Genomic DNA, 13,208 nt, shown 5'->3' on the forward strand with positions numbered 1-13,208 from the left:
ATGATGCTGGATTTGCTTGCATGACCTTGAGCTTACACGTAATATGTCAACCATATTCACCCGCCCAGTTGTTTTAATTTTAAAAATTCAACTGCAGACATGCTTGAGCAATCAGGATAGGAAAGGCCTGGATAATGAGAGATAGAATGGGATAGAAATAAAATATCGCGTTCCCCCAACATTGGGATTAATTAATACTGGGGTCAACACTTAAAATCATGGCAGGAAGCAGGACTTTCGGGTAACAGTAAAACTCTGGTTTATCCATAACTTCTTCCTTCAATTATGCACAGTAGAATAAGTAGCAAGGGTGGCATCCGTTGATTCATAGTAGCTTACAGCATTGCAACTAAGGTTTAAAAGTATCCGACTATTTACTACCAGTCAAGGCACACATGCAAAGTTTAACAACTGACCACGGGGTGGAAGTTCTGTCAGACAGGCTAACTGTAGCGGGAGTGGGCCGCTAAGGCTCTGCCAGCCACACAGCTATGTGTGCCGGACAAGCAAAGGGCTATTACCTCAAACCACACAACACTCTGTTGCCCATAACATGTATCGGAGCACACAACAATTCGTGGTCAGTGTCGCACAACAACGAGTGGTCAGGCCAGGGAGCAAGACAGCAAGAGTTAAGAAATTCTCACCTTTTATAGAGAATCTGGGCTTCTCGTATCATGAATATACATGTAACTCTTTAGAGGAAAAACCAATGAGGACTACCCTGCCGCTGTTTCTAAGCAGAGTGTGTGCAAATACAGCATACGTTATCCTAAATGACACAACGCTTGTGCAGATCACGTGCAAGCAGGCTGGCAGTGGTGCATGACAGAAGTGTCTCCCACCCATGTAGCAGGAGGGCGGAGCAAGAGCAGAGCGGCGACATGCAGGGCAGGTCAATCATTCTATGCATACTCATGTATGGTCGCAAGGGTCCAATGTGATGCACAACTCTGGCCATCATGCAGCAAGACAGTGCGTGAGATAAGACCCAACTGCATTCAATAGCTTTATACACCACAATGCTATAGTGATGAAGAAATTCTTAGGCATAAGTCCAACATAGAATGAATAACAGTAATTCAGAGATACCGACAATATGAAACAAAATGTGTAGGAACTAAAGGGGGAAAAAGTCAAAGAAAAGTCACTAAAAACCATATGTTGATTGCTAATTGATTGAAGTACAGTTGATTCACAGTATAGTGTGCCACCCAAGAGGTTGACACAGAGAGGCCAGTTTTGGTAGTGCATTGTGAGAAATGGTCGACAAATTTTATTTGCCATCTGTGTTTTCAAATTGCTCCTGTTGTTTGTTTGGGTAGAAGATTCGTAGGCATATTTTGAGTATCAACTTTAATCAAGATGTTTTATTTTCAGGAGGCAGAATGCATCTCCCACAATTCAAAACTATAAACTCAAAAATATCCACAATAATGCCCTGCTTTTGTCGACTGTAAACTAGAAAAAATGGCATCGCCATGGCAACCTCTTAGTTGTATGCTGTGAATTAATGTCCGTATTGCCCTGCAAACCCAAAACGGCATGGTGATGACATAATTGAGGGTGAGATCCTTTTCCCACCTGGAGAGAATTTTTGCTAGGTAACAAAAAGCACTAAACACAGCACTTGTCAAAAACGGATCAAGAGTCAAATTACAAGTGTTTTGCTTGGATACATGTAATATAAATTTAGTACTTATTCCAAATCACTTGTTTAGTTTTAGTATGCTAAAACAGGTTTTAAGAGATTTTTTTTTTGAGTTCTCAATCTGCTCAGTATACCGTACATGTATGTTATACATGTAGATGTAAGTGCAAGGAGAAATCAAAAAGGTCAGATTGTATGCTTCATCATTGGTTCCTTCCTGCCTCATGTCATATACTTCATGGGATACCATTAATCCCATGCTAGTTTTCCGAAATGTCAACCCCTCCGAGTTTCCAGCACTTTCAAGTAGATTTGAAACCTGTCAGTTGAATCTTGCTGGTGGGGTTTACATACATGTAGAGTAGTTTTTCTCCATTTATGTGGGATACAAGTATTTTGTGAAACCATTAGACAAAGATTGGAAGAATGCCTCAGGATACTGTTTGTAAATTGCAAGCAATACCTTAATCCACTGAGAGTTACAGGAGACTATTATTCTACATGTAAAGGTTGTTTGTCTCCCTGTAACGCCTACAAATTTAAGACTGTCCATTAAAGCTGTGGTCATGTCTTCAGACTCAAACAGAAATCAGAACATTAAGGAGGACATTAGTGGGGACATGTAAAATTGCAGTGGCTGGGTTTTTACAGTCCCACGTTTATCAATGTCATGCTCAGCATCAGTGGGGACATCCAGTGTTATGAAAAGTTTAAGTCCTGCCTTCGATGTCCTCATTATCAAGGAAACCCGGGACATGAAGGGGTATCAGTGTATCAGTGAGGACATCAAGCATCATGTTAAGTCGAAGTGGCTGGGCTAGAGTGTCCAGCATTCATTGAAATACCGGTACACTTAATCACAAACCGTGCTGGATTGGTCAGTTGGGGTGAATCTGTCCTACAATGGTTGATTTGATTTCCCTTTTTTTCCTGAAAAAGAGGCATGAGTCACGTTGAAGAGATTAACTGATGTCCTTTCACACTGACAACAGGAAGACAAGTTTCATTTTTTTTTTCGTGACACATTTTGTAGAGTCTTACTCTGAGTGGCTAAAATGATGTCTCCGGCTAGGTTCAAGCTTGAACCAAAACACATCAAATATCATTAGCAAGCTTTCTTGAATGCTGTGCCCTGTCGGCCGTAGTCTGAACAGTTCTTGAATTTTTACAGAGCTCCTATTTGATTTAGAAAGAATCATCATACCTGGTAAAATTACAGACATAAGATATCTTGGAATGGTCTTAAATACTTTGACAGACATTATTTGTTCACTTGTATATGGTCTCTGGCTTGGGAACAATTGCAAATGGGATAATTTCCTCAGCTTCCCTGCCTCTGTAATTGCTGGTATTTTGTATCTGCAGGTGTTGGCGGCGGAGCGTGAGAGAGCCCTCGCTGAGCTCAAGAAACGGGAAGACACCATGCAGAATCTAACCAGTGCAAACCAGTCACTGTCATCAGAGACTGCTTCCCTGAAGAACAACCTCAAGAAGATTGAAGATAAAACGAGCGAACTGCAAAGGGAACTCTATCAAATTAATGAGAGGTGAAAAACATCTTCCACCCACTCAATTGTTATTTACCTTAGTTTAAGGTAGTGTCAACCTGGTGTAGGGATTTGAGAAGGCTGAAGTCCCCTCTCTCAGTAAATTATCTCCTCCCCTCCCAACCTTATTCATACGTCTTCAAAAAAGTTATTTAGAACCTGCCAAAGATCAAGAATTTCAGCTAATTCGCAAGGGGTTGTTTTCCCATCATTTTCATGAATGCACTCAACATATTTCTGACTTTGTGTCTCTCAAAAGAGAATGCTTGGAAATGATGATGGCCAGTGGTCATATTTTACAATTTTTGAAAAGTGCATAGAGGCTGTTAACCCCTTCCCCCAGCATACATTTTCTCCGCTGGTGGAAATAAAGAAAAAAATGGATGAACTAAGGCAAGCTTGGAGACGCACCTTGAATTATCAGTCTCGGTCCCTAATCATGTTTTGAGATTGACCATTGTGTAGTGAAGAGGAATACTTCTTGTATCATATAGATTTTGAAGTGTCTCGAATGCTCCTGGCCTGTATGTTTATCACCTTGTAAATCACACAGATTGCTAGACAAAGAAAAAGAAGCAGCTGTCTTGGCCGAGGAGAAGAAATCATTCAGTATACAAGCGCAAGAGTTAGAGTCATCGTTACATGTAAGTCTGCTTAGTCGTTGCTGCCAGATATCAGGTTATGCTTAACTGCTGTAGGGATTTAGTGGTGTAAATCGAGGACTTTGGGCTCTGTGTTGGGGAAGTTAGATGCTCTTGGATGTGTTTACTGTTTACAGTGTCTGTGAATTGATTATGTGTTCTGACCAATAGAAAAATTGCACACCAAGAATGAAGGCTATTATTGAAAAAAAAAAAACAGTTTCTGTATAACAGCAATTCATTCTGTTACAGTTAATAATGCTGTTGACAGTTATAGTGTGCTTTTAGCTTTGCAAACAAGGAAAAAATGAATAGTTTTTGGCTAGTTGTAGGTGCCCATGTTTGGCCTTCAGCGTTGTATAATGCAGCGCCCTCTACTGTCACTTCACAAAGCAGATAACTAAATTTTTGATACGGTCATTTTTTCCTTGTTTTACATATGCATGCAGGACCTGACTGTTCAAAAGGAGTTGACAGAATCAGAACTGCGGGAAGAAATCATCGCTCGTCACGAAGCCGAGAGACGGCTTAAGAAAGCAGAGGATTCCCTGGCCAGATTAGATGCAGCGCTGAAGGAGAGCAGACCTGAGCCCGTCACCAAACGAGAGACAGAGCTGGATGTGGAAATCTTCACAAACGTTGCTCATCTCAAAAGTAAGATTTGTTTTAGTTTTTCATGTCATGTAGAACATAATAATGAAAATTATGCACTGCTGTCAACATGCTATGATGGGGTTACTGTGGGTCTGTTTTTTATTCCACTCCACAGGTGTCTTTGGTTTGATTTCAGGGGGTAACTCATTTTTACCTATGCAGCTTCTTCTTTTTGTTTGCTTCATTTTTTCAAATCTTTACTCCTTGAATTTATTTTGTGGTCATAATTCTCTGCATGTATTTTTGTCATATTCCATACATGGCATTATGGAAATAAATGTTGTTGAACTGAATTGAATGGAATTAAATTGAATTGTGGATTGAGTTTTCTGTTACTGAAGTTGGAATGTGGTTGTCCAGTGACCAATCTCCTAACTGCATAATGAGGTTGTGCTAACCATAGCAGAAAAATTCTGCCACTCATAAGTGTCTTTTACTAAGTGGACATGGTAATCCTTACACATATATCAGCCTTATTGAAACTTTTTGGACACAATAGGAGGGCGCTATTTGAAGTGGGTAAATTTAGAGTAAACACAAAAGATGTTACCTAAACCAAATTGCACCCACCTATCGTGTTTGCCATACATGTGTATGTCAGATAGACTAATGGAGATAACTATTGTTACAAAACTGCTGTAAAAAATTGTTTTGCCTCTGAAGTGAGTTGTTCTTTGCTTGATTATGTCAGTCTGTCTGAAAAAGGATGAAGGCTTTGCCAGCACATTGTGCTTAACAACCTCATGAAATTTTGCCATGGCTTTCCAGCTTTCACTACTGAATTTTTCTTTGTCTCCTCTCATTTACATAGAGAAAGTTAAGCATTATTTAAAAAACTTGTTTCTGTTTTTAATTCTGTTTGACAGAATTCTTTGAGGACATTGCTATGGAGGCCAAGCTAGATGCCAACAAGCCAATTATTATGAAGAATGCCCTTCACGCCCGCAAGTCGTTTGTCCGAAAGACCAAAAGCTTCAAGTTCCGGAAAGATCGTGACAAGAGTATTGCCCGCCACAGTAAGTTCACCTCTGCATTTCCCAATTGACAAGAAAATGAAGGAATTTTTTGCTATCTTTGCATTAAATCTGGCTGAGAGCAGAATACTTTCTTTTGCTTAAGGATTCAATTTTCTGAATTGGCTTTTAATTTAGCAAAATAAATGAGACATGAAAACAATTGCATTTTGGAAGTGCACATTAATAGGGAATATTCTTGGACTGAGTCATGCTGAAAAATTGTCAGACAAGTTTGATGACATCTTTGGACAAGACTTCATTTTGGTGCCAAATCCTACTGAAATTGAGGTTGAATCTGGGCTGAAATTCTACTAAAGAATGAAAATTGCAAATTGTACAGCTTAATGCCCTGAGTGAAACCAAACTAAGTCCTAACAGAGGTTAAAAAACATTCCAAGACCATTTTTAACCAAAACCAGGCTGGTGCTATGGTGGGAACCTTTTATTTCCCAAACAAATTGCACCTCTCAAAGTTTACTTCTTTTGCTATGTACCTTGTATATCATCATGGTCAGCATCTTGTCACTAGACTCTAAATTCAGAATTATGCATCACCAGAAATAGTAAATTGTGCACCAGACAATTTCATGCAAAGATACTGATTGGTCACTTCATCAGCTGTCGTCCAATCACAGACGAAGAATATTCTCTGTTGGCTTTCTGAGAAAGACCTTGTGCTTTGGCTGCATTTTTCGAATTCTATCTCTGTTGCTTGGCTGTGGCTCTCCGCTTTTGCCAGTCTTTTCTCTTTTTTTTGAGGACAAAACCACTCAGTAATTTGTTTAAACATGCATTTTCATGCAGATCAAATAATCAATTCATCTGAATATCATACTGTAAATTTAAAAGTACCATTTCTCGTACACTTGTGTATTTCTTCTATTCATGTGCAATATCATTTCACTATGCACATGTGGTGTTTTAGAAGTGTTTTTGAAATACCACATCATGGAATCTGAATATTTGTAGCATGTTTAATGGGAATTGCAAAGATCATTGTATGTACATATGTAGGATAACACACTGAAGCTGCCAAGCTGCTGCTAGCAGAATACTGGAGAGAAATTTATAAGAGTCATGTAGACCACTGGCTCTGTAGTTGTTATTTTTCTGTTTGTGCTGTAAAGCTGGGTTTCCATATGGTCGGGGGTAACGCAGATAGTCCGCAAGACGTGAAGACGCAGACACAAATGGAAGAGACGGTGCGTGACATCATTCCACCCAAAAATTGAAACAAACTGGCATCTGAAACTCCACAATTTCTTGTGGAAAATCTGCTTTTAGATTGACAGGACTGCCTCATGGTGCCAAAACTCTACTCCAGTTTCATGTATTTCATTGATGGTCAGCCAGTTACATGTAGTTGATCACTGGGGTGTCATATTTAAGCATTGAGGAGGAAGTGGGCAAAATTCGTGGAACTAAGTGAGAGGACATCGTTGCGCGCCGGTCATGCCACCATGCGTGTTTGTATGAAGATACCACGGCTACTCAATGCAGACAGTCGGCAAAGTTGAACCTGGCTCAACTTTGTCGATCATTTGCAGGTTGGCTTGCGTTTGTCTGCGTTGTCGGTGACACCTCTGTTTGGTACGTTGCCATATGTCTGCGTTGCAGTTTGCGTCTTGATGGTGTTGCTCTCTGCGTTTCTCGCATCGATATGGAAATTGTTTTATGGAATTAAAATATGGATATGGAAGTTTTTTATCTCATGCAGACTGCTTGGTGCATGTGAAAGGGCCTGTTTGATTCACAGACAGATCTGGATCAGTGATCTGTCGTTGGTTCACTGACACCAGAACCCACCTAATAGATGGAGTGAACCAGCTTTTGGATTATTGATCAAGATCCAGATTCACATGATATAAACAGGTCCTTAGAGATGAAGCCTTACAAACAAAAGAGTGATATACCTAGCGTAGTGCTTGAAAGGAGAACATTACAACAGATTCAAGCAAAGTGGATGCTTATTATAAATGCCCTCAGCTAAAGTTGATAAGTCTGTAAAGCTGTTAATTGTTGCATTAGGCAGCTTAAGTTACAGCACAACACTTAACCGCCTTAGAGTTCATAATGGCTGTCTTCCTACATTTAGACTTGCTGAAGGCCAAACTCATATTGTTCAGTAAATTTATAATTTTTGTGGAAGAATATGAATATCTATAATCATGACTATATGTAGCAAATAAGTCAGCTTTCAGGTGATATATTTGCTAAAGGCTAACCTGTTATGATGTTTTATATTTTCAATACCCCATTGCATTCACCCTCCCCCCTTCCTTGCAAACTCTGCAACCTCCTCAAACCCAAACAGAACGTGGAAACAGTTTTGCCGAGATGAAAGACACCCCACATGAGAAACCATTCTCTGAGGAACTCATAAATACCAAACCAGTCGCTAGACCAGTCTACCACTGGCAACAATATCTGCCCAAGTTTTCCGACAAAACTGTGCAACATAGCTTCAGTGATAACCATAGCCATATACAAGTAGGTGAAAAGTCATCCCCTCAGAAAGCAGCCCACTGCCTTCCCCCGGTGTCCACTGTGGTTGGCACCGGTGCTATTCCTAAAGTGCAGATCACGGCTGCAGCCACTGCCAAGAGCAACTCCACGCAGGCAAGGAATTCTGGACGGTTACCATGGGCCAGGTCTACTGCCCTCTAGAGGAGGTAAAAGGTGCACTGTTGTACTATAACCATCTACGTGTTTGTCCACGTTGTGGTAATAACATGCATCTCATGAGTAGGTCTTGCTGTGTAGACCTCCCTCCCAGCATGCTCCTGTATCCCCACCCCTTTGCTGTACACCAGTGGCAGCCATATTGGATCTACATGAGCGACTCATGAAATATTGTGTGAAAGTCACAATATCTGCTATGGCTTGTCATTGGTATGAATTGCATGTACATGTATATTGCATGACAGCCGTACCTATTGTCTAATGTTACAGTAGTATCTGCCCCAAGCGGGAACAAACGAGGGCATATTTTTAAGTAAAATGTGCAGTCCTTTGGTACCAACTCACCACATACACTGTAGGTGCTCAAGTTTATGCATGTTTGATATGGAGCACACTAAGTACGTGCAACAAATTTATTCTGGAATGTATGGTCTTTGTGTGCACGCCAAAAGCATTCAAGAACCCAGTTTGAAAACTTCGTACCAGTCTGTCTTTCTTTTGCCAGCGAGGGTGCACTTCAACTCAGAGCGGATAGCGCTGTGTACATGGGCTCAGTGCTAATCATGAGCATAGACTGCAGTACGGTAGGTCACGTATGATCAGAGGGGTCAAACTCACCTTCCATTACAGATGGACTTGCATCAAATAACATTTGGTGATGCCCTTTGTATCTTTTTGTAAAGTTGTTGGCATATATGTTGTACTGTGTATTTTATCTTTTCTTTCCTGCACACTGGATATCGTTGGTAATGTTTTTCCTGCACCAAGTTTTAGGGCCATCCCCCACAAGTTATTCCATCTCAGATCACAAGCTGTTACAATGTAGTTTGAATTGTGACCAAAAAAATCCTTTTTCTCTGTGCTGATCCTTGGTTACAATTGGGATTAGACTTGTGATATATTTAGTGCAAGGTATGGGACTAATGGACGTGATGAGCTCCGATACTGCTCACATCTAGTATTTCATTGGCTGTGTTTGCATATATTGTTTGCACAATATATGTGGGAGTAGGAATATGTTCACATTATTCTGGGATGGCATTGCATAAAGGGTCATAACTTTCGACCATCTTGAATTAGACAAGTTATGCTAGGGTACAATCAGGTCTGATTGAGAGTACACTCTGGCTTACCCAGAGGTCACATTCCTGCTAAGCACTGGGGAGTGTACTCTTATTAATATGAGTAAATACTGTAGCTCCCATGTAGCCTTAGAAATAATGACTATTAAAAAGAAAACAGGGCTTTTGTAATTATGAAAAGACAGTAAACAGGTGTTCTGAAGTCAAGTTCAGATCACATTTTTCTGGTGTGACACCTGTGTATTGGTACTGGCAGTATAGGTGGCCAAAGTTACCCTCAGTTTTACCCTTTTAATAATAGCTAAATATTTATAAAGCTTGAAGCTTGAAGCTTTATTGAGATCTTTGTTGGAGGCCCGAACTTGCAGTATCTTGAGTAATGGCTATGTCAAATTGTACATACAGTAGGCTCAACATAGGCACCTGCCCAAGTACACACAACTTCACCAAACTATGATTACCTGTGGAGGTCAACTACATGTACTTATTCGGACATCAATCATCAAGCCTTTTGGGGTTGTTTATTAGAGCAGTAAATGTATCATGTATCATGTAAATGTATCATGCATATGCAAGCAGGGTATTAAAGGTACCAGTACATGTAGACATGTACAACAACTCCCGCACCGTAGTTGTGGGGACATACACTCGACATTTCACCTATTTTGTGGGGACCAAAAATGTTGTGGGGACTCAGAAATGTCCCCACAACTCGATTCAAATTTCCCTAACAAAAAAACTTGTCCCCTGAATGCCTACCCTTTGTTACCTTGGAGCTAACAGACTTAAAGTGCACACTCATTGATGCTGGCAGACCATGGGCAGACACACATTGCCACACAGAGGCATGACATTCAAATGTCAGTCTAGCATCTATCTCCATCACTGTGCGGCTTCAGTGAGTCCATATGTAGAAACAGCTGTGCTTTCCTCTGCCAGCATTTTATTCCAGTGTTGCTGGTACTCATGGCTACTGACTGACCTTTGCAATTCACTTACTATTTTCAGTGAGTTTGCTTGGCAGTACATCTACATCTACAGGGAGCTCACTGGTAATGGGGGAGTCTGCTAATTATTTGACACAAGACTTAAAACAAAAGTTTGTTACATTAGCCAAGAGCAGATTTCCTGAGGGGAAAAGGAAAATCCTTGGTTTTCATTGGTTGAGTGAAATTTAAAACCCCTATTGCCAAGGACCCTGCATTAGTACAACTGTAAACCATAGAAGACTTCTTCTGCTGTGTGTGTTATAGAAAGAGGACAGTTTTTTCCCCCACTTGAAAGTAATATTTGCAAATCATCCATTTTGATAATTGCTCAGCAGAGTCTTGAAAGGGGCTTAAGCTGCTGTTGATATTACCGGCGCTTGCCATCATTGCTTAGCAACAATCCACATGGCTTGTGCAACAACCATTTCTGTGCTTAAGTAGAACCTGTCAAGTTTGTCAACCAAGTCAGTTCTTTTTCTCTTCAGATACAAGCGCTGAAGCACTCCGGGGTCGAGCGCGTCAAAATGCAGCAGCAAAACAGGGACTAGGTATGCATGGTTTACAAGTGACTAATGTTTGGAGAGGGGAATGAGAGAAAAAGGAAAGTCTCAGTAGAGGATTTATCCGACTCTACCCCAGTTGAAATACTGCCTTGACCAAGGCTTGTTTGCTTGTTTGATGAGCAAGCTCACTGCTACTTCCGAGGAGAAGACATTGTGTTTGGCTTTGCTCCCATGATGTAACACTATCCTATAGACTAACCACAGGCACTTACCTCTGAGGACAATATATCGACCTCTGAGGTCAGGGAATCACGCTGTGTTCTGTCCTCTTTAACCACCACTACTCCTGTATCTGCCTCTTGTACTTCTCCAAAGGCATGAGAGGATTACTTTGTTGACAACAGGAGTTGGTTAGACAGGTGTAGGCATTGACTGGAACATACCGATAGTGCACACTAATACCATTTCAAGTTCTCAACTTGGAACCGTAACGGTAGTAGGGAAGGCCTTCTCACTGTGTTTCTGTGGGTATGTGTGTACATGTATGTCTCTGTCTCTTCTATCATATTACACATCAAACCATGGCTTGCTGTTACAGGAGAGTTAACTTCAGTTTAATTGTGTAGTTTTGTTCTTAGAAAGTGTCACGGCCAACCTAATCTTAAAAAGATTTTGAAGCTGTAAGGATTAGTGCCAGCCGGGACAAATTCATTGGGCTGGCCACTTTGAAATTTCCCAGCCTACCATCCACCCAAATCCAACACCTAGATTTGCTGCAAACTTGAATCTGATATGAACAGCCTGGTATGGCCACTGTTAGCGTACATAGAGTTTGGCCTCCTGATTAGGTTTCAGCGCTGATTTGGGTTTCCATCACTTTTCATTAAAAATTGTTTGGTTGATTCAAGAAGCTTTAAATAGCAGCATCAAGCTGTATTGATGAATCAGCAACATTTCACTGGACATTTCCTATGCCCCCTTTAATGGCAGAAAGCAATGCTTTGTACGAAGTGAATTTCAGGGAACAGTGGCTCTGTACAATACATGCTTCCCACCATTGGCAGGGACCTGTGTAAAATGACCAGTGATAGTGTTACCATGGTCACCAGATTCTGTGATGGCTTTATCAATCTTTGTGACTGAATTTGTGTTAGAATCTCTCTCTTGTATTACAAAGAGTTCACTACTGTGACTTGTAATTTAACAGTATGTACATGTGTGTTTGACACAAACTTTAACCTTCCTGTTTGACACCCAAACCCTTACCCTCCACATCAAGCTCTGCCATGATTAAAACTTCATCTCTAACCCTCCAGTTCATTCATTTCAGAGGAGAATTCCTCTGTAGTATTGGGCATTTCAGTGGCATTTAGAAATGTTGTTGCAATATCAAGAGTGTTGTCATTTAATCTAATGTTTGTCTACGTGTATGCATCTAAGTTTTCTGCATGATTCATTGTCATTGCATCTTGTGTCTTTGGGGTTCGTGGTTGGTGTTTGGCTTTTCATCTCGATGTTGCTTCTCACACTAGTGGCAAGATAATTCATATTGTGAAAAAGACCAGAATCCAGTTTCATGATACTGTGAAATGCAGAATTTGCTGTCAGTAGCATTTTGATCCTATTTTTTGAAAGGAAAGCTTTTGAACATCCCAACTTTGTTACAATTTATTTCAAAAGTGTTGATTACAATCTTGAATGTCTGGTATTGGGCTGTGTTGGTATGCACATTCAAGTTTGCCCATTGAGTAACATTTTTTGTGTGTTCTTGTCTTGTCTCGTATGTTTGTAATATCAAACAAAGCTGTGCTGTTCATTTGCGAGCTTAACAATTTTCACACTTTCTTCTGTTTTGAGCATGAATGCTTTTTGTGGGTTGCCTTTAACTGCTGAATTGGTGCGTAAGATTAACTTCATGGTATTTTGGACAAAGAGAGAGATAAAAGCATGCAGTGGTAAGGGAGACGTTTTTCCTCACATTGCTTTTGCAGTTTTAAAGGTTGGATCATTCTTGAAAGTGAAGTTACTTTTGTACGTTACTGAAAGGTCTGTCGTCATTGTTCAATGACAATAAAACTACAACAGGGACAGTCAGAAATGTCCATGAAAACGTCTTGATCTGTAATGAACCTTTTTGGAAAAAAATTAGCTGTGCAGCTCCCCTTAATACTTCCAGAGACTTGTCAAAATGAATTTCGGATGCCAAGCCGAAATGCATTTGAGGTTTTGTTTTTAAATTAGGTGGAGACAAAATCAAAAATGGTAGCTATTCAAGTCTTAACCAAACCTTTTTGTCTGTTGCATCTGTTTGTCTCATTAAATTTGTTCAGAATTTTCAATTCGTAAAGCAAGTAGAATTTAAATCAACTTGTAATACATCAAACAGCATATTTAGTTGTTTTGTATTTACTGTTAAAACTTGAGAAACTTTTAAATGCAATTT

At 40.2% G+C, this 13,208-nt stretch overlaps 1 protein-coding gene across 7 annotated transcripts in view; it reads left to right on the forward strand.

Annotated features, from left to right (window-relative positions):
• The window catches only part of plekhd1 (pleckstrin homology and coiled-coil domain containing D1), a 36,946-nt gene that overhangs the window by 19,182 nt on the left and 4,556 nt on the right, over positions 1–13,208 (forward strand). For 4 of the 7 annotated variants that reach the window (XM_087143368.1, XM_087143373.1, XM_087143376.1 and 1 more), the window contains exons 9-13: positions 3,017–3,198; positions 3,752–3,842; positions 4,289–4,493; positions 5,360–5,509; positions 10,748–10,810. In XM_087143368.1, coding sequence (XP_086999494.1) covers positions 3,017–3,198; positions 3,752–3,842; positions 4,289–4,493; positions 5,360–5,509; positions 10,748–10,810 — 691 coding nt within the window. Of the gene's footprint in view, positions 1–3,016; positions 3,199–3,751; positions 3,843–4,288; positions 4,494–5,359; positions 5,510–7,823; positions 8,182–10,747; positions 10,811–13,208 lie in introns of those variants that run through there. The other 3 variants (XM_022255260.2, XM_087143383.1, XM_087143391.1) reach the window with 3 other exon arrangements.

The sequence above is a fragment of the Acanthaster planci genome, linkage group LG01, assembly GCF_054643075.1.
Source record: "Acanthaster planci isolate LZ-2023a linkage group LG01, COTS_SCS, whole genome shotgun sequence".
In the NCBI taxonomy this organism is placed as follows: domain Eukaryota; kingdom Metazoa; phylum Echinodermata; class Asteroidea; order Valvatida; family Acanthasteridae; genus Acanthaster; species Acanthaster planci.